General features: G+C 36.7%; 1 protein-coding gene across 3 annotated transcripts in view; it reads right to left on the minus strand.

The window, feature by feature from the left end:
• GLT1D1 (glycosyltransferase 1 domain containing 1) overlaps positions 1-22519 on the minus strand; it is a 59171-nt gene that overhangs the window by 29138 nt on the left and 7514 nt on the right. For all 3 annotated transcript variants that reach the window (XR_007891012.1, XR_007891011.1, XM_051633604.1), the window contains exons 2-8: positions 21977-22125; positions 19210-19315; positions 15771-15822; positions 12107-12143; positions 11622-11678; positions 2296-2391; positions 1173-1222 (exon numbers count right to left, since the gene is read on the minus strand). Coding sequence is in view for 1 of the 3 variants with exons in the window: in XM_051633604.1 (XP_051489564.1) it covers positions 1173-1222; positions 2296-2391; positions 11622-11678; positions 12107-12143; positions 15771-15822; positions 19210-19315; positions 21977-22125 (547 nt within the window). In the remaining 2 variants the exon portion in view is untranslated. The remainder of the gene's footprint in view (positions 1-1172; positions 1223-2295; positions 2392-11621; positions 11679-12106; positions 12144-15770; positions 15823-19209; positions 19316-21976; positions 22126-22519) is intronic.

Below are 22519 nucleotides of genomic sequence, written 5' to 3' on the forward strand. Positions count from 1 at the left end.
AAATAAGAACAATTCTGTTTCTAATTGTATTAATTTTATTCAACCCCACCTTTCCTCTCAGATATCTGGATCCCAGACTTTAGTGAACTCATATTCTAAATGTGAAACAGACTTCACCAGTTTTATTTGTCAGCTCAAGCTCTGTCTTTGCTGTTTGGTGTCAGACAGAAACCTAACATCACTTGGCACCTGCTGACATCTGTTAATTGTGTACAAATTGAGACTACCAGAAATGGCATCAAAATCTAAATGGAATGGAACAAAGACACAATCCTCCACATGAACAAAAGAGGTAAGAACAGGGATAATGAGCACCTGATATCACCTTCACAGTATTAAGAATCCTCATTAAAAATATCTGCTAAAAAAATTCTTCTAGATGGCAACTGTTGCCTTCCAAAATACTTGATAGGCTAATTTGTAAATTATTTATGTTAAAATAAGCATTTCTAACATTTTATTTGCAAGAGTTCACAGTTCTAGTCCTTTCTGGTCTGATTTTACACTATACCACATATACAAAAACAGAAGCCAATATTAGAATAAAAATATTTGGATACTTTTTATCTTCAAAAGTTATTTCTGTAGTCAAATGAAACACTAAAAGCTTTGTTCTAAGAGAACATAACAGATTAAAAGCATTTTCAAGTCATGTGCTTGGGCTAGACACAAAGTGATAGTAATTCAGCTGGAAATGCCCTTTATAAAATAGCCCAACCATTCCTAACAAAAAAACCCCCAGTATATGTAAAACAAATGTACAGCTGCTGATAACTATTTTAGTGCTACTGATAACAGTTTCAAGTAATAAAAATCTAACTGGATAGAGTTGGGCTACCTCAGTGCACATCCTCTTAGAAAAAGCTTCTTAGCTGCTTTGCCTCCTGCAATGCAAAAGCAGAGCACGTGTCAGTGAGGAGCCCTCCCAGCTGAGAGCAGAACTCTGACCTTTGGAAGCCCAAGCGCTGGAATCGCTTCCACTTTCCGTGGTTGAAACCTGTTGTGAACAGCCTTTACAACTGCTTGGTTTGCACCTTTTTATCTCTGTAACAGTTAGAAGTCCCCTGACTTAAGATTCCTTTTGGAAAGAATTCTTGCCATATCTCAGAGTAAATGGCACTATTTTGCAATCAATATGCAAACAAAAAAAAATAATCACAACAACAACTTACTGCTGGTCCGATTATGGCCAGATGGACACTGGGATCCTTTCTGTGCCAATCTGAAACAGCAAAGGAACATCTCTTTTATTAAACAGAATTACTAATTTTTAATTTAATTTGATTCTTTCTCTGAGACCAATGTAAATAGCTGAATGAACAAAGAATTGGGCAAATATTGTATTACTACTTGAAAGACTATGTACCAGATTTCATGCTCAGCCCTCACTTTGCTCATTAGAATTCAAATTATTAGCATATCTGAAAGTTAGTATTTAGCATTTCAGCTTCCTGCAATCTCCTGTGATTCAAGGGTTATTTAACTAAGCTCTGATATCAATTTTTAATCATCTCAAGAGAACAATGTTCCATATCATGCAATGACTATGGCCACTAAGACAAAACTATTTGCATTTTTTCCTATGTAAAGGAACATGTGGAAGCAACTGCAACCATTGCAATTAACAGTTATATGCACAAGAGAAAGGCACTGCTCTTTAAATACCACAATAGAAAATAACCAGTTACTTGGCTTTAATAAACTACATTTGTTACTAAACATCACAAGGTGGCAAAGGCTTATAAAAGTAACCTGAATAGTGAAAGCTAAATTTATAAATTGCCATGCCTGTACCTCTTTACAGACACAAAGAGAACCTGGCAAAACATTCAGCTACAAGACTAGAAAAACTTCAGCCTAGTTTACTGCATTGAGTCACAAAAATGGGTGGTAAAATATGCTTGTAAGTTCAGTGATATTAATTAGCACACATATAAATCAGTGTAACAGCCATGGGAGAGTAAGATAAAAAAGTTATTTTGAAGTAGGTGAACTCTTCTTTTGTCCTCCATTAATATCATATGTAACAGCAAAACAGTTTTGCCAGCAGGTAAAATCATCAAATATCGCTTTGATTTTAATGCTTTGTTATTCCCAGCAGGCTGGAAAAGACTCTCTACTGAAATCATGGTTTGAGTTGATCAATGGTTACATGAGCATTTCTTTTTTTAAATTTAAATGTATTATGATTTTTTCTGCAATGAATAACACAGCTTATGCCAAACTTAGAAACTTTAAAAGAAATGCATCTAAATCCAGAGACAAAACAAGGGGACTCAAACAGCAGGTACCTACCTGAAAATACATCCACTAAATACAGAGGATCTTTGACTCTTCGAAGTCCACATATCAAAAGGAACATATGTAAACTGTCTGTATCTGTGGGAATGTCTGTAACAAATAATTTTAAAGGTCTGAAACCAGATAAAAAAGCACAACACTCAAAATTGCTTCATGAATGAGGACACACAGTGGTGAAAGCAGTTATAGTGTGGATTCTGAAAAAATTCTTTTTTTTCCCCCCTCTGTTTCTTGCTGTTTCATCAATCCTCAGATCAACTCAGTGGAGAACCTACCCATGGGCATCATTTTACAGGGCACAGGAGTTTATCTCTGGAGCCAGTGAACGTGAAGGATCTGGAGAAAAATCCAGTGGCCAGTACTCTTGAACACCAGAACCCAGCTTTGACTGACTGGGCAACTTACAAATCAGTGTGTTCCTCAATATTTGTATGTGTTAGAAGAATAAAGTTGTATCCATGTAATAACTCAACACCTGTTTCAAGGATATAGTTAATTAATGGCTGTAGAGATTAGAGCTCTTGATCTGACACTTTTTCTAAGAAAAGATCAAATAAATGTCCCATAGTTATCTATCCCTAATACACCAGCACTGCTACAGAATAGTCAACTAGAAGTTAAATTATTGCAAAGCATTTATTTTAACCTTATTGCTAAGAAACACAAATGGAAAATAATTGGGGAAAAAACCTCAGCCTGGGAGTTTTTAGCATTGAAAATCTCTCTTGCAAATACACAGCAACAAAGAAATAATTTTGCAGGCTGTATTAGAAAAAGCAGATCTGATGTATGATAGTGCAGCTGCTCTTGGCTCTATGACAGCACAATTCATTCAGAACATGCTTCTGCAGAAGGGTCACTGCGTGATGAACTTTGGTAAAATGTGTTTATGATAAACCAACATAATTCACAAATTGCTGAATAAGCACATATAACAACAATATAATTTCATAAATACTAGAGGGGTTGAAATGTTCATATTTGATTTACTGCACTGGACAAATCAGTTTGCTGTCCTTCAGTTCACCTATTTATTGGGCTCATGGCAAGGAGGGATGACATGTATTATCTAACACTAGGCAGTTCAACAAGGAACATCCAAGTGCTGCTCTTCAGCAGGAGGCTGTTGGTGGGACATTACTGCTTGGGTCCCACACCAGGGCTGTGTCACACAGCTACCAGGAGGGCTGCGTGCTCTGAATGACTGTCTGTGGGGTTTGTGATCAACAGAGGCAGGACAATTGTGGTGCTATGGTGATCTGCTGCTGCTGGACACTGCAGAGCTCCCTTCTCTGAGGCCTCCTCCTCCCTGTCCCTACCACTCTCCACCAGTTGCAGGAACAATTCAGATGCTTACACAGCACCTCCAAATTGCTGCATTTTGTAATTTCAGATCACTCAAACTTGGTACCAGCTTATGGTTCCTCATGGTGTTTTGTAACTTCCAGGACCTGGAAGAAATACACCAGGAGTATCTCTCCTCATGTTAAGGAATGGGATTAACATGAACTCTGCACCACTCCTCTATTTTATGGAAGAGGGAGAAACAAACGAGCAGCGATTCCCAACATACTCCACCTCTATTGCCTTTAATATTAAAATCCAGTTCAGGAACTTTTAAGTGCTCCCTGCCACATGATTCATTATTGAGTCTGTTTCATTTAACTTAAACAGCTTGAGTTGTCAAGAGTGGCTGCAGCAAACACGGTAAGTAATATTTTACTGGTTATTGAACCAAGAAATAATTTGTAATTTATAATACACAAACATTTGGACTGGAAACACCATTTTTCTGGTGCAACAGGCCATTAATACTGTTTGTTTTTCTGACATGCAGCAGTGGTTTCAATTCATGACACAAGCTCACACAAAACTAACTACTGGAAAATGTCAGCAAAATTCAGATTGCATTTTAACTACCCATATGGCAGAAATATTAATGCTAAATTATGGACTCCCACCTATTGATGTTCAGCTCTGGCTATTTTGAAATAAACTTCAAGTTAGCAATGAAAGCTTAGTCAGACAGCAGTGAGAAAGAAAACAGGTCTCCCTACTCTCATGTGGAGACTACAGAATTATCGTATGCTTGATGAGACAATACACTAATCAACACCAACTATGCTTGAAATAACTGCTGCTTTTTATCTCCTAACATCTTTTGGTTTCTATCTTGCAGCTTTTAGTCTTTTCATTTTATTAGATAAGGGTTTAAAGTGCTCTGACAATGAAAAGCCCTAGTAGACCAATTCTGTGCAGTCCTGACTGCTGTTCTGCTCCCTGTATGAAACCTTTTGTAATTTGGATTTTGCCATTCAATGACTGTGGCATTTAAAGGTATTTCTCCCAAGAATCTCATCAATAACAGTCTAATTATTTCACTAGCAAATTACCTAAAATAATATTTACTAATGAAAACAGCCCACTTGATTTACCTTTATTATTTTGAAAAGACATTCACAACTTTGAACAGTCCCTGTAGTCTATCCCCTACATGCAACTATACAAAGTCTTGCTTGTTTGTGATGAAATTTTATGCACTTTACTCTGAAATAGCAGATATTGGATACACTGGACTACAGACTGGATCCTACATGGCATTTCTAAAAACCGTCTCAGAAGAGCTAGCCAAAAAAGAATTTGCCTCTGTCATTCAATTTAGTGAAGTGAGACTAAGCTGTAGTTTTATTTTATTGTATGCTGTAGATCTTAGTCATCACTTAATTCATTTTTACAGGCAGACCTTCCCCACTCAATCCACTTAGAGGCACATAAAGGATTCCTGAGAAGACTGCACTATCAGCACATCACTGCTACTGTTTAGTGCTGGGAGTTCACTTGTTCTCTGGCTACTTAAAATCAAACTTCAGCAGCACTTCTGTATCTTGTTAGCCTTCTCCTCAGTCACTGAAAATGGTTACAGTCACACATTAAGATGATGCCTGCATCAGTGTTTTCCCACCTGTTGCTCACTCAGGCCTTGCTAGCACCCCCCCGCAGTGGAAACAAAAGAAAAAGGTAGCCATCTGTACAAGAAAGAAACCATTTTAGTGTGCTTTGTTCTCACAAGAATGCTGAAAAGGGTCACATATTAAGAGAATAACTGCAATAGCTGCTTTCACCAGCTATAGCCAGCAGCTGCCTATAAACTAGTATTTGAAATAAGACTTTTTTTTTCTTGAGCTTAAACGTGACTTTCAGTATACGAAGTTTTGCTGTCATTCTGTTGTTCCCAGATAGGCTACTTCATCTGTAAGAAGATACTGTTGCCTCGTTTGATTCAGTTCTGAAATGGAAATACATCAATAGGGCACAATCAACTGATTTGCTCTCTTGATACATTCTGTGTCACTGTCTTGTTTGAATGACATGCAAACACCCTAATAACAACAACAAAAAAAATGCTGGTGTCTGTTTCTCCCCATTTCTGTTAGTGTTACAAAAGAAAAGTTTTGAAACAGCACACCGTGCTTCATTATCTCTTAGCTTATGCATCCTTCTGTTTGCTTCAGAAACTAAATACAAAATGGAAGGGATTTGTACATAATCACTGACAATAAAAAAAAAAGACTGCATGGTACATGTTTTCCAGCCATCCTTCACAATCACTATACACAAAATGCAAGTCAAGTCTTGCCACTGTCATCAACTCCTTCAGAGTGTGTCATCTCCTGTAATCAACTCTTTCAAGTGTCAAAAATAATTCTTTAATGTCAGTAAGAGATGCTCCTTTAAACAGGCACTGTCAGTGTTTGTGTGTGGCTGCAGTCTGATTTGTTACATTGGCTTTAACTATAAAAAACAGCTGCACATTGGCCACAGTCAGTCTTGAGCCTGCCTAGCAGGTCACCTGTTTAGCAAGATGTGAGAGGCCAAATCAAGAACAGTGATTGATATGATTATGAAAACTCATTCCTCTCCTCAGATTGACAGTTTGCTGTCCTAATATGCCACGCAGGGCCATGGGGATGGTAACAAATGAACTACAGGCAAGCTGAGATCAGTCAGACACAGTGGCAGATTAGGACTGACATGGAACTCCCACAGTCATGCAATTCTTTCATGCTGGAGCAGAGGTGGTATTGCATTGCTCAGAACCAAAACACAGCAATGTAGCCTTAAAATTTCAGAGTAGAATTGCATGATCAAAAGAGTATCCAACTGCTATGCCAGTATATTTGCTGATTGTATTGGAACCTGGCACAAAATGTATTGGCTAATAGATGAAATGTGGTTCATGCTCTCCTGCTGGCTGTGATTCGGAGTCATGGCATGGCTTGAGAAAGTTTCTCAAATCTAGACTTATCCATCTAGCCTTACCCATTCATCTGCAAGCAAGTTTCACCATTGCTTGACATGAAGCAATGGCACTGGGTTCGACTTCTGGTAAACTGTTTTAAGGTCTTCAGTTGCAAGGAGAATGAGAGAATGGAGTATACTAAAAGTGGAAAACATTTTCATAAATACAACACTGGAAATGAGCAGTTTATTTTATACAACTACATTGTGTCCTAGTTTGCTCCTTATCTGAAACTGTGTAACTGTTTGTCACATCAACTGTTTTACTATTATGCCACACTATGATAGTTTACACTTTGACCTTTATAAAAATCTGTACTTAAGATGCTAGGGTAGCAAAATATGAACAGACAGCTAACACAAAAGACTATACCATTTCTAAAGCATTAGTAAGGACATTGTTTTTCTAAGAGGGGCAAGAATAAGCAGAAGTGCTATCTAAACAGATTTTGAAAGATCAGATTCATTTAAATCCATCCCTCTAGGTACAACTAGGAAAAAAATGTAGTAATAACAGACGTATAGTAAAACAAAATATATTACTGCAAATCTTTAATCTTACTGAAAAGCTGCAGGCCCCTAAGTGAATGAGTAATATCCAGCATTAGCTTGCTGAGAGGTAAAGAAGCAGCTTGAGAACATCTTAAGTGAGTAATTTTCTCACCACTCGCTCAAGTAAAGAAAACAAAAATATTTATCTTATTAAAAAAACTTTACTGTGGTTTTGTAGGGTGTTTTTGAAATCTCTACAGGGGGAAAAAAAATTAAAAGGAACAATATGATTTTTTATTCAAAGCTACTATTTTGGACCTGAACCAACAACCCCACAAACCAAAGTTCTTAAAATGTGTTAATTCCTTTACAGCTTAAAATCCAATTTGTACTAGAGGTTAAGTATATTTTGTCAAGTATATCAATATTGGATTTACAGGATACAAAGACTGTTCATTAACATTAAAAACATTAAAATGGACTTTAAGTCGAGGATTATCAAAGATTTAAGATTAATTTTCCAATCCCTGATTTCAAGTTCACTTTTATGTTCTATGGACTTTTAGAGAACAGTATTAAGTCCATATTACTTGGACTTAGTCACCTATTTTTTATTTTGTTCAGAAGCACAATCTGATCTTTCAGTGAAGTCACTGATGACACAGAGCTTTGACAATTATTAGCCCAATTGGGTCTTATTTCAGCAACATACTTAACCACCTGATGATCTCAAACATTTCTTAATATTTTATGAAGTTGAGATTTTATTTTACAAAGCCATTTGTTTCTTAGAAGTTAAGGGGGAGTGGAGGTAATAATTATATACGAGTGTTTATATCACTACTTATATTCATTAGCGAATGCAGCAGAAGTTTGTGAAGACAGCAGAAGTTGAAAAAACCTGTTAACTTCCAGGGGCCAAGCTACTAATCCAGAAAAACTAGACTGCAAAATTCTCCAGCAATCCTTTTCTCCCTGTTTCTCATTATTTCTAGCAGATCAGACAACAAAAAAGCTCTGTGCTTTCAGATCTCATGGGGAACAGAGTTTACTGCTGCTATCATATAGTTGTTCCTATGGTTAGCTGTATATCTGCACAAACTTTTACTATTTAATTTTTCTTATAGCTTTAGAAAAATACAATGACTCTTTAAAATCCTGTCTGCGTGATGACAGGTTATGTAGACTTTCCAAGCTCTCAAAATAGCCATGCTATGCAGTAGAAATTATCTGAGAGTAGAAAGATCAAGCTACAAAAGTATACTGCATATTTTATTTGATAGCGCAATAAGTATTTGATCCTATGATTCTGTTGCCTTCCAGGAAACCATTTCATATTCTTATCTGTTGGGTAAATGAGCTTTTTCAGTTCATTAGTACAGACTTTGTTAGCTATCTACATCTTCTAATCACATGATGTCTAAGTGTTTACTAGCATCTATATCTTACAAGCTTCAGCCACATTTCACTGAAATTAAAAGTAGCCTTTCATCACAGTGTGATTACATCATGCCTGTTTGTGATCTTAAGTAGCTCTGCTCCATCCTTGAACTAAGTTATTAGAGAAGATCAGTCTCAGTTCTTGCATTTACTTAGACTGTCTTGTCATTTTCTGTCAAGCAATTTGCAGCAAAAGCCTGAGCTCTCACTGTCTCTCAAGTCTGTAGATTGGCACCTCAAATTGCTAACAAAACTGATTATGCTGTGTATAGATACCTGTTATTATAAGCTCAGAGAAAAACATTTTGATCATCTGTTCTGATCTCCTGACTGACACAGGCTGTAATACTTCCCCAAATAGTCCGAGTTACTAAATCTACAGAAAACATTGTCTTCCTGAAGTCTGTGTTAAAACCTGCACTTTGGGGTTTTTTTTGGGTTGACTGCTGCTGCTCACAGTCTCTCACCCACATAAGGCAAACTCCGTGGAACTGCCTGTAACCAGAATGCAAATCCTCTTTAAAAGCTCTTTTTTGTAGATTTAGCCAATAAATGTTTTAACAGCCAGGCACTGAGAACACTGCAGCTAGGAGCTAGCACACTAACACTATACAAACAAGACCTCTGCAACTCTCAAGTCTGTAAAAAAATTCTAATTCCATTATTTTTGTACTGAGATTGTATTGCACTCATAATAACAACAATGAAAAACCTTTCACAGCACTGCTTCAGCTTGTATTAGGCAACTGCTATTGATGTTTCTGCCCCAAACTATCAAATGAAGTGTACAAAAAGCTGGGATTCCTTAGCTTTTGCTTTAGTACCATTCACATAAGGGGCTGGGGGGAAGTCTCCCACAATAACATGTATTTCATCCATTCTGCCACTCACTTAAATCTACCCTTAAATTCTTTTTTAAGCCATTACACTGATTTAAAGAGACTATTTAAGTACTGCTGTTATATTTAACATGAGTCAAATGTTAAAGCTCTTCCATGATGAAAAAAAAATCAGTACAAAGAGTATTCATAAGAAGTTTGTTCTATGAAAATGTCTTGAAATATCCTGAAGAGCCTATTTCATTTTAAAGAATAACTTGAAAATGTAATGCCTGGTTATCAAGGGTGTTAAAACACGGATGCCTCAAATGTATTATGATTTGTATGGTAGGGCATAGGCTGTTTCTTTACATTCAGTCCTGGGAGTCCTGGATTTGACAAATGCTTGAGGATACCACTAAAGATACAGGAAAGAGTCATCTGGAGAAATATCTCCACAAAAATAATTACATTTCTTTATATATGGAATATTACTTAATGAAAAAAGTATTTAAAATAAAAAAGATCATAAAAGCCATGATGTGAAGAAGATTGGTCAGCTTTATCTGCAGAAGAGCTAGGGAGCTTTTCAAGTGCACTCCATTGTGCAAGCCTACACTATCAAAATCATATACTTCTGAGTAAAACTGCCTTCTATTTTTGATAGTTCTCTACTGATTGCTGCAAGTTTAGTAGAATTTTAAATCCTTTAAAACTGCAAAATCCCAGAAAAGCAATTCAGTGGGAACTCCTAATTAGTTTGTGCTGCAACAGAACAGCAGCCTTCCAGTACCTGAAGGGGCTACAGGAAAGCTGGAGAGGGACTTTTTACAAAGAAATGTATTGATAGGATGAAGGGTAATGGTTTCAAAGTGAAAAAAGGTAGATTTAGATTAAATATTAGGAAGAAATTTTTGATTGTGAGGGTGATGTGACACTGGAACAAGTTGCCCACAGCAGTTGTGGATGCCCCCAACCTGGAACTGTCCAAGGACAGGTTGGATGGGGCTTGGAAGAACCTGTTCTAGTGGGAGGTGTCCTTGCCCATGCATAAGGGTTGGAACTAGATGATCTTTAAGGTCTCTTCCAACCCAAAACAGTCTGTGATTCTATGATTTAAAAATGTGCCTCTGAGTGCAATATTAAAAGAAGTGGAAAGGAAGTGCCACCAGAGATGGACATAGAGACAAGACTGATAAGATAAACAAGAAGAAACAGTCATAAAAACCCAAAATTGAATAAAATCTCATCCTACTTTTCAAGTGACTATTTACCAGACACAGATGTTAGAGTCATATTTTAGTCTGCTTTTTGTGCTCATTACAAATTATTGCACTTTTGCATTGGTAGACATTGAGAAAAAAACTGTAACATATTAGATGAAATGCACTTTAGGGGGAGCTTACCCCTCCTCAATCTATTGACAGCACTTTTAATCGTAAAATGGTTGGACATAAGATCCAATCAAGACTAAGGCTGTGCTAGCAAGTGACAAATCATTTCACTTCAGAAAATTATTAATCTTAGTGGCACTGTGCTTGTGTGCTGTGATTTACTGAGAACAAAATAACCTCAATGCTCAATTTAAAATTGGACACCAGTTTTGAATAATGGCACACATTTACTGATGTGACAAAGCAATCGACTAGTGAAGATTCATTTGTAACAGAGGGAACAGCTGTACTATCAGAGATCAGATTGATGAACATAATATTGAGATACCTTTACCACAGTAAAAAGCCTGCAAATTCTTCTTTTGGGGAAAGGAGTGTAGCAATTAAAGCATTGCCAAGATCAGGTGACTTAAAATTAGCTCATCTGCCTTACATGCCACTACTTGGGTGAAAACAGAGACAGGCTCCAGATCAAGCCCATGTGATAAAACATCAACATATATCTCCCTTCTTCATCACTTCTTCACCTCACCTGCACAGTGTCTATCCCACAGCTGCACAGCTCAGAGTGCTCAGGTGTGGGTGTTTTGGTCTAATCTACCTTCTGAGGGACAGTGACCCACACAGCATGGCTATTTTATCTTCTGGTGCAATTCAGCCCCAGACAGATCAGCAAGCTGGAGGCAGTCTGGGAACTCTGCTAACCAGACTAGTCTGATTGATAGTCTGCCTGAATCTAAGATTAGAATTCCTTCATTTGTCATACCATTAAGCCATTTTATTACATAATCAGTTAAACTTCACATTCTAAATTTCTTTCATCCATTACATCTACTAAGAATAAATATAGTGAATATAGAAAAGAAGGGAGTTTTACCTGAATTTTGTAGAAAACTATACCAGTCAAATGTTTCACTGGGTGTAGTCTTAATTCCTGTGTTGAAAAACAGAGAAACACAACATGTCTGACTGGTCCCTGGATGGCTGAACTGTGTATGGTTCTTGAAGTCCTGCCCTAAGAAAACAGTATTCAGCACCTTGTGTGAAATCAGACTGAGGGTCTACTCCTAAGCTACTAACTACCACATATTTTGGGGAAAACTTTGAGATTCTTACTGTAAGGCATCTGGGGTTATTTATTTTTTTAAAAGCACCGAATGAATTTTAAATTTAGGGTAAGAGTCTGAAAATCTGCAATTTAAGTCAATGGCAAAAAGCTCAGCTTCAGTGGGGCCAGGACTCCAAACTCTATACCCATTTCAGGAAAATATTTCTGGGGCAAAGAAGGTAGATATATAAACACACAAGTACCAGACAGGATTCAAATCATTAGAATGCCAGAGTTGGTATTTCAAAACTCACCTTGAGTTTGGACATAGATTTTCTTCCTAGCATCTGGCTTTAAAGAGAAGGAGAAGAAATATAACTTTCATAGTGCACCATAAAAGATCTGATCAAACTTAAAAAAAACATAGTGTAACAAAATGCACATAAGAATTATTTTCTTTCAACTATTATATATCAAAACAGACCATTAGAAACATTTAAGTGACACCAAAATTCAACAGTCAGCAATTAAATTTACTATGAACATTTACAATGTCAATTAATCTGTTTTGCAATTAACACAATTACCAAGTTAGTACAAACATTTTTTAGTTTACCTCTCTATCCCTTCTCATAATCATTAGCCTGATAATTGCATACAAAATGAAAGTATTTCCCTAGACTAGAAAGACTTTCAACAACAGAACAGCCTTAGTTGCAAAAAAATTCTAGTCTTGAAGGAAAAATTAGAGCTGGCTTTGAAAGCACAGTCTACATTTATCCAAAACAGAATTTTTAAACACATTAGGCATGAAACAAACCCCATTTACATCTAACCTTTTCAAAAATTACTGTCAAATATGTGTAGACTTGTCTATACATGAAAAGGGGCCAGCAATAGCTGCTGCACAAGAAATACTTTAAAAATACCTATAATAAAGGAGGTAATTACTACATTTCCAAAGTTACTCTTGAAGTGCTACTATGCTAGTTACTTAATTTAGCTGATTAAATAAGCAAGGTCTTATTTAAATATCTTTCTATAACTCCAACCACAAATTTGTGGAATACATTTATTTTCATTAAGTCATGGACATATTCTTGGGATTCTTCCACACTGAAAAAAAAAAAAATCAACAAATCCAAATAACCAACAACACTTCTCAGCAAACAAGCCAGATTTTTGAACTCCAAGTACTTGTGCAAAGCTTTGTAGTCAGACAATTCCTAGCTGTTCCAAAAGCACCAGTCACAAAGCTTGTAGAGGAGTAAGCTAAGGAAGGTGTTACTCAACTGGTGTAGTCTCCAATGGATTTGCTCAATATTGCCTTGAATGTTTCAGTTTGAAACTATATTCTTTCAAGCAGTTCCAGTAATGCTATTGCTTAATTAGGCATCACAGTGTCTAGAAATGAACGACCTTTAGAGCACCAATCTTTGCTATCTTGAGACTACATCTTGCCTCCTCCTTGGTGCCAATGTCATCATGAAGAGAGGCCCAGTCCAGCAGGCTGTGACTGAGTCACTGACTATTTGCCTGCCATGACTCTTCCCACAGTGCAGATGGGCTTTACCTTTCAGAAGCTACAATGGACTTCAGTGTTTAAAGCAGTTACAATTAAGAAAAAAAAGGGTTAAAAGGCTATTTTATTACTTGACAGTTCTTGGTCCTTCTCCTACCCATGAATAAGTAGCATTTCAAATTAGATTGGATTTTCTATCCTAAAAAAAAAAAGCCCTACAAACAATGGAGACAGCACTGCAAGCTGGAGGCCAACCTCAGAATTTAAATTTGTAGGACAAGTGGGAGAGCTGAAACTCAGCACTAGGACAGATGCAACAAAACAGAAGGTGGGAAAAAGCAGATGGAACAGAGAGCATCTTAGGGCAGCCCTGCTTCCATAGCTGATATACTGCACAGTCCTGCCTCAAATTGGGTGAAGATAGGCTTTTAGTTCCCTAAAACCACCAAGTCCCAAAAATAAGCTTAAGTTAAACATCTGGTTTCATGCTCTGCTGGACCTTTAATGGCTTATAGTGAGTAAGTATAATCCTGCCAGGGCTTGTATCATCAAGAAGAAAATTGCAGGAACACTGTCTAACAGGGCACACAGATGTATTCACACTTTATAGATCAATTTTCTGTTATGTTCTTTATTTTAAATGGTCTTCAGGAGAATGGAAAAATGAAATTGAATGCTAATAAAACTGGCTTTAGTAAATCTTATGCACCAGTTTTATTCTACTGAAATAAACCACTGACTGTCAGCACAAGATCTTTTACAGTATTTCAAACTCACTCGGAATACAGATTATTACAAATGTTGCATTATGTACTTCATAATTAAAGATAATTTATCCAATGTAATATAAAATAATTTGTTGGAAGATACAGCCCTTGAGCACAGTACAATTGCTCACATGTTCGTAATTTAAATTCTCAATTGGCTGTCTAACTAATAAAACACTCATTAGAGGAATAATGCAGTTCACATTAGTGTAAAAAGTGTTACAATTCTGTGACCTAGGTATGGAAAGATGTATTCATATTCTTCACTGTTTGAAAGTAAATGTGTGGCATTTGCTATCACCCTTTCTATGAAGACACAGCTGGAAAAAGAACTCAAAACTCCAGCATTTAAGACACAGGTCAGCAGGTGGTATTTCAGTTCAGGATTCCACAGACTTGCCTCCAATTCCCTGTCTGCCACAAACCTTCTCCAAAACACTGAGTGAGTCTCCTAGGCCTGAAAAAAAAAAGGTCTTTTTATCCCAGTACGTTGCCCCTTACTGTCAGCCAAATAGTTACGCTTACCCTTCACTGGATCTGGTGCTCAATGCAGTTCTCTGTAATCCAGTACAAGACTTTAGCCAACAAGTTAGCTAGAAAGATGACCTTGCACAGAAAATCAGCTGGGCCACCAAGCTGGATCAGCAAGTCCTGCTGCCTAGTGTGGAGTTTTTCACAACTTACCAGTGCAGCCCGAAACTATCCAAAAGCCCTACCTGTACTCAAATGACTAACAACTCTTTATTGTCTTACTCTGCTCTTCAGAAACCAGGGCTGGGGACTGACCACTTCAAGGATTTGTCTCAATTTTCCCCACTGGCAGCCTGCCATCAACTCAGCCACAGAAGGGTGAAAAGGTTGACCCAGTCTATTTTCAAGCAGGAGCATCAAATACTAAAAATAATTGCCCTGAATGTCTGAAGTAGACTTGCAATACAGCAGATGCAATGGTACCTACTAAGGGAAAAAAAAGAGAACCAACCATTGTTACTGCCAGTTCTTTGCTGGCTAAATAACCTTCTTAAAATACATTGCCAAATGTATTTAACCACTGTACCATTGGATAAAAACAATTTTATTAAATATTTTTCCCTATGTCATTTACCACAGAATGTTTTGATTTATTTTCAGAGGGAGAGATGAGTTTTAAGAAAGTTAAGTGCTATTTATGTGCTACATATCTCTCAAGGCCTGTTCAATGGGGCTGTATGTCATCTATTGCTGGACTTAGCATAACTGCAGTTTTAGCTCTGCACCTCAAGGAGTTAATTCTCTTTCCAGTGTTGACAAAACAAGTATTTTTGAATTATTCTTCCAAATTCTCTATTGCAAGGAAAGCTGTTTAGTGGAATTTTGGCATGATTAAGTTTATTAAATTATTCAAAAAGAAACAATATATACATGTTGTAACAGGAGAGATATGATAACGACAGCAATGATTAGTTTTAAATGTTACAGAGAAGCACTGCCTAAACTGCTGTATACTCTTCAAATACTAAACAGCTTTTTAATGCCACATCTATCTGACCTGCCAAAGTACATAAATATGAAATGTCTTCTCTGAAGGGAAAAATGGAAGTGGAGAAAATTAAGATTATTACAATTCTCTAGAATTATTTAGAAAACATTTTAGGAGAATGCACAGTTGCTAGGACTATAAACATCACAATGATCATCATGCAAACATACCCACTCTGCTGCTGCCAGTTCCTTCATTTTCATGGTGAAAGCCACTGCAAACCTAGTAAAATGAACAAAAATAGCTGTGATCATCTGCTTAGAGTGGTTAAACTTAAAAACAGGAAAGTACTTCAGAAAAAAAATCTTTGTATGAACAAAGAGCAGAAGCTTCTAAGCATCATTTTTTTGGAAAAACAGAAAGCAGGCTTAATCCCTTAAAACAAACAGATCGTTTTAAGAGAAAATACTGGCAAAACAAATGGTATCTCTTCAGGCTTTACTACTTAGAACTCTTTGGGAGATAAAGTGAGGATTTCTTAAAGTAAGAGAAAAACCAAATAGTGAGAACATCCCCCAGTTTATCTAGATTAATATATACAGCTGCAGTATTTCCTGATTCTAAATCATTGCAAGTTGCAATAACCCTCTCCAAAATCAGAAAGCTAACAAGGAATCCTAAATCCAGTTAGTTTCATACTATTGTTATTTGACAACACCCAGTCCCTCTGTTTGCAACATCTTAATTGTTAGAGGTGAATGGACACACTGGTAAGTCACACAGTACTTCTCCATTGAAGACATTATGTCATAATTTGAGGTCACAAAATGATAATCATTCATTAGAAGTCACATAAATGCTGAATTATAACTCCTACTGTTATTTGTTGAAACAAGCCTTATTCCCATACTTTTTTGTAGTATCTGTTTTATGAATTCCACTTGTGCAACTCAACAGCTTTAAGGTTAGTAAAGCCTTTGCAAATACTTGTTTTGTCAAGTTGCACAGGCTCCGTTTCCAGATTTTGCAATTATACTTTCCATAAATCACATTAACAAGCAGAAAAAGCTGTCGCTCTTAAGTCTACAAAATACTGTTCAACAGAAAAAAAAAAACACAACACCCTAAAGGAGTACAACCACCATTTAGAGGAATTTGATTAAAAATGAAACACTCATTATAAAGCTAGACAGTGTTCAATACTTTGTTTTATAGAACGTGTTGGTATATTGTACTGAACAAGTAACCTACAATTCATGGTACTTAGAATCTTACAATTAATAATGAAAAAAAAAATCTATGTTTCTTTTAATAACTATGCAATGAATAATACTAGTGATAATATTGGAGAAGAGATCCATTCAGAACATCTTCTAGAAAAATGTATTACTTTTCCATCCATACTGCCATATCTGAACCTCTGTAGTTATCTGCTTTAGCTAGACTGCTGTGGTGAACAGAGATATCCTGAGCAAGCTGTGCTCAGCAAAGTATTTCAGTTCTGCTAAAGTGTGCAAGCAGTGCCACCAGATTTGATATGATGCTTACATTTTTTCAACCTAGTACACTTAGGGACCCTTTTCACTTCTGGAGTGTAGGGACCCCTTTCACTTCTGGAGTGGTGACTCTTCAGAGTATTTGAATCACCAGTCACAGTATAAGTTCTCCGAGGCTGAGTGACCTGCTGCAGCAGCTCACTGCCACCAAAAACACATCCTTCTCCTGTCCTTTCACAACCTGTCCCTTCTTATTAAAGTGGTAGAAAACTAACCCCGAAAAGTCAATTTTACATCATTTAGTGAGTTAAACCTGCTCAGAAAGCAGTCCAGTCCTGCACATGGAAGGGTGGATCACACAACTACAAGCAAGAGGAAGCGGAAGGAGCAGAAGAGTTAGCAGTACAGTCCTCCCTCCCATGAGTGAGCTGTTACACTGGCTGCAGGTGAAGTGACAGCCTTAGCCTCTATCTTGATAAGATGTAAGCTCTTAAATTAATTTCATCCTTTGGAAGATGTACATCCATACAATGCTTTAGTTTCCATCAAGAAAAGAGCTTAATGCCCCACCAAACATAGACATGATCAAACACTGTTGAAGTCAACAAACCTTCAGATCAAGCAGAAGGAAACTTCTTTTCTGGGGATGTTGAAACAACACAAAATGCTGCAAAAACCTTTTTGTCTTTTAGTAAATTTATCTGATTTCTGATCAGTTCTTAATCTACATTTGATGGCTACACTGACATGCCAGCAGAACTTTGCCAGACTTTAAGACGTCCTGAAAATACTCCCTTGTCAATTCATCTAAAAAGTTGAGAGAACTTGCTTAATGACTTTTCTCAATCTCTGCTTCTTTGTTCATGTATTTAGAGAAAGGATCACATCAGCAGCAAAAAGGCACAACAGCTCTTTATACTTGAGCCATCTGCTTTTCAATCAAGCATTCTGTCAACAAGCTAAATGTGAGGCCTCAGATGACAGGTTTGATTCTGTGATGCAACAGGACAAATGCCAGTTATTCTTAGTTTTTGTCTCACTGAATTAAAACTGCTGGGCACCTTGGTCTGTACATGCAGACAGCACTTATTGTATAAAATGTGTTGGTTCCAATACAGAATATTTTGTATATTTGAATATATGTAACATAAACCAGAAATAAAGGTTTAACAAAAACCAACAACAAACAACTTGGAGCAATATTTAGCAATTCTGGCACAGGGTCTTGGCAAATGGGGTCCAACCTTATTTAGGCTAATAATAAGAATTAATGAGAATATTCATACCTCCACTGCTAACAAAGATTTGCTATTTTAATAATCTTACTTCCACCACTAACTCACCATTAAGCACCTCCACTACTAAGGGTTCACTATTTAAATATCAAGTATCAGTCATTTTATGGCCAGGATAGTTCTGTACAAAAGAGAACTGCATGGATATTGTTGGAGATATTTAGATGTGCATTTCTTTAGCTAAACCTCTGCAATTATAAACAGCCTAAAATAATTTTATAAGGAATTAAAACTTGATTGCATAAAACGGTATCCACTACAAACATATCAAATGAACCACAGTCAAGTTGCTACAGTGCACAGTTATACTAACCATCAAAGGCTGTCTTCATCATGTCTACTCATAGAGTAGTTTATTCTACACAGCAATATGCTGCCAAATCCTAGGCTAAATATTCTTGCCACTCCTCATTTCTTTTACCCGCCTTAGAATTGTATAGCCTCATCACACGCAGAGTTTCATTATTCTAGAACACAGTTATGATTCAGCAGACAAAGCACAGGATTAGTTAGCAAGAGCACAGATTCCTTTAGCTTTTAAAGGGATTTGCGTCTTTTTGAAAATCCTCAGTCCAAGGAGACCAAGTTTCAGCACTACCTCTGCCAACTTTTACATGGGCAAGCAAGATGAAGCAATTGTAACATGAAATATAAATGAACAGACTGCATACAGAGTATATTTTATGAAGAAACTGTTCTACTTCCATCACAGAATCATAAAATAATATGTAGAGATCGTAGGGATTTCAAGTAGTCTATCCTTTGTCTTCTGGCTTACCCATCTCCCAGTGTTTCTGAACACTTATGGGAACAGTTACTAAAAGATCTGCCACTGCAAAAAAAAATTCCTGTTGTAAACCTTCCCCACATGCTTTTACCTGGCTTCTCCTAGCACATCTCCCATTACCCGACGTTTCTCTTCACATTTGACATCTTCATTTACATCTGTCCCACCGAAGATGACTCCAAAAGGAATTCTGCTACCTGCAAGGCAATGACAATGATGAGAAGTTGATCAACAAGTCAATTACTAGAAGGAGACACTAAAAGTGAAAACCATATTGATTAATACTTTATCACATGTTTAAGCAAAAGCACTTCCATGCCAACAGCAGCTGGATGTACATGGACAAGGCCAAGGACTACTTAGTTGAAAACACAAAAGCCAACAGCAGTGTAAAACTCCTTTCTAATAGTATTTCTTTTTTGGGAGTCAGGTTACTTTTAGTAACTGAGAAGTTAACAGTTCTCCCATTAAACTATTCAAGACAGCAGGCAATGTTTACTGCAAACTATTAGGTGGTCAGCTTAACAGTACGTCAAGCTAACAAATATCAGAGTCACGGTAGCTAATTATTATATGCAGAACATAGTTTTATATGCGAAAGGGGACTGCACTCTGCAAAAGAAACAGTCTCCAGTAAGACAGCCTACAAAGTCTGTGTTCTGTGGACTTTACAGCTTTCAGTTAGCTGTAACAGATGAAGGCAAGGTTCCCTTCTGACTGTGAACAAGAATAAGCACTCAGACTATATTGCCACTGCAGACTGTGTATCGAGACAGACAGAAAATAGGCTTTGTTTCTCTTTTGCTGTTGGATGGAAGGGGAGAGGGATCAAGGACTCATAGAAAACACTGTTCTCAGCACTGGACCAATGAGCAGGGCATTAGAGATTACTGTGTTGATGGAGGTTCTTCCTTTTGAGATATAACTGACATTGAATGTTCATGGCTGTGAAAACTATTGATGACATCTACAGCTACCCACAGTGTCTTAAGGGATGGAGGAGAAATGACAGGTTAAATTCAGTGAACTCTCATCATTCAAATTCATGGTTAAAAATGAGCAAATAGAGAAATCTAACAGGAAAAGGGAAACAAAAGAAATCAGTTGATAAAGACAGAAAACACACTATGTGTCTCACATTTATATTTGAAAATTAAGTGAGCTGCAAGATGCTATTAGCATTCCTAATTTGCTCATTATGAAATGAAAGGACAAACAAACAGAAGACTATTCACTATTCTGGCTACCTAAATAATTTATTCAGCATTTTTAGATAAAATACTCTAATGTTTACAGAAGAGAACTTATGTGTCCTATGTAAGCACCACAGCATTAATCTTCAAGAGACTGACTTTCTGAAATACTATATAAAATACATCTTGCCTTCTAATAAATAAAAAAGTAAATAATAATTATGTAGTGTATTGCATGTGCTAATCACACATCCTCAGTCATGTATCCAGGATGAGGCTCAAAAGATTGGTAGCATGGTAGTAATGGTAGCATGACTGTAATAACTCAGTTTCTTTAAGGTATTTCTTAATTTAGAGTATGGAGTAATTAAATGTTACAAGAATCAGAAATGTCCTCTCAATCACTTTTTACTTATAAGAAGGCTACAATAACTTTTACACTTTGACAGTAATCTGTCTTGGGTTGCACATACTTCTGTTTTATTTCTGTTTCAGTTATTGCAGATGCTTTCTGGAACAGTGTGACTCTGACTTATTTAAATTACTGAGCTTTAGTAAATTGTTCAAGTATCAGGCTTTGTAGATCACTTGGGATTTTGAAAAGCTAATAGCAACAGTATTTGGGCAACGCTATGCAAGTCAAAACTGAAATCAGGTTTTACAGTAAACTGTTAAAATCCAACCTTATTTTGTGTTCATTAAAAAACGGACAGTTTTAATACACTCCATAAGTCTCATCCAAAACAGTTGTAGGTCTTGTCACAAAACCAATCATCTCTATATTCCAACAAGAGAAGTCTTAATATGTATGTTAGCAGAGATCATCCTACAGAACTATTTTTTAATTTGTATTCAGGCTTTCCTCATGAAATCAGAGCTCCATTGTAACAAGACACAAAAGCATGTCAGACATCATAATTCAGGATTTCTGAAAACCCACCAGCACAAACTGTGGGCAGACTTCTTAAGTCTGAAAACTAGCACTAGATCTGATGAAACTATCAAATCATGTACCTTTGTCCAAGTGAACAGATTTGTACAATAGGAATGTGATCTCAAAAATGGATACACACTTGTCATTTCAGTAGGTAAGTGTCTGTAATTTTGAAAGCCAGTGCTTCTAGTGTGTCATTAATGGCAGGCTAAATGTTGTTCTACACAGCAAGATACAATGGCAAATTTTATTATTTATCTACTAACATCCTGTCTCTTCCAGTTTAGCCGGCATGAATGACATCTCAAAGTTATTTCATGTCCAAAGAACTGACTCATTTTTTAGTAGATAAATCAAATTAGCCTCTCTGCTTGCTTCTATTTGACCTCAGCTATACTTAGCCAAGCCACTGTCCTCTGAAAGAACATATTTGCTGAAAGTATCTTAATGTTAACATAATGCTCTTATCTTAATGTAGTTAAAGTACTTCATTATGAAATGCACTATGTGGTTTAAAAGTACATTTATTTAGTTCTTTCCTCTCTGGATCAGATCTCCCACAGAGAGAGATTTTCAGCATTTCTGGACAGGTGCTGGAGTGGATAAACAGAGTAACTGAATTACATGTGGGTTTATACATTTATAGCCATCAATAACTGTTTGTATTAATTCTCTTCTCTTTCAGTACCTTTTCAAATGGTATTTTTATTGCAAAATGGAAAGAGGATTACCTTGCAGAAGTCTGCCTGCTTTATAAAGATGAATGGCCAGGGCTGCATCAAACTTGTCTGCAGAGGTTAGATTTGCTACTTCTGTTGGACTTTCATAAGTGAAAGCATCTTTAAGAATGCAGACATGACCTGCAGCATGTAGATGATCCCTTCATTATTGGAACAAATAGAAAAAGAAAAAAAAAAATTATTAATGATGTAGGCATGCCAGAATATTAAATAATAGTAATGAAAATGTTTTTTTCATAATAATTTTTGCTCCAGCATTCACCTTTATGCTAATTTTGTCCATGCAGCCATGGAGGAGCTATTTACAAGGGTTTATTGGCTGTTGGTTTTTTTTCCTGGAAAATATTTGTTACATTCACCCTTGTGAAGCCACAGTCACACTTCCACGCAACACAATCTGTATCCATTTTAAGGCCCACACCTACAAACTATCACCACCACTTTGGAAATCAGCAGAAGTCAAGTATGATCAGCATCTTTCCTGACTAAGCTTCAGCTGCATATGCTGAAAAGACTCCTTTCAAACTGAGTGAG

The sequence above is a fragment of the Apus apus genome, chromosome 16, assembly GCF_020740795.1.
Source record: "Apus apus isolate bApuApu2 chromosome 16, bApuApu2.pri.cur, whole genome shotgun sequence".
In the NCBI taxonomy this organism is placed as follows: domain Eukaryota; kingdom Metazoa; phylum Chordata; class Aves; order Apodiformes; family Apodidae; genus Apus; species Apus apus.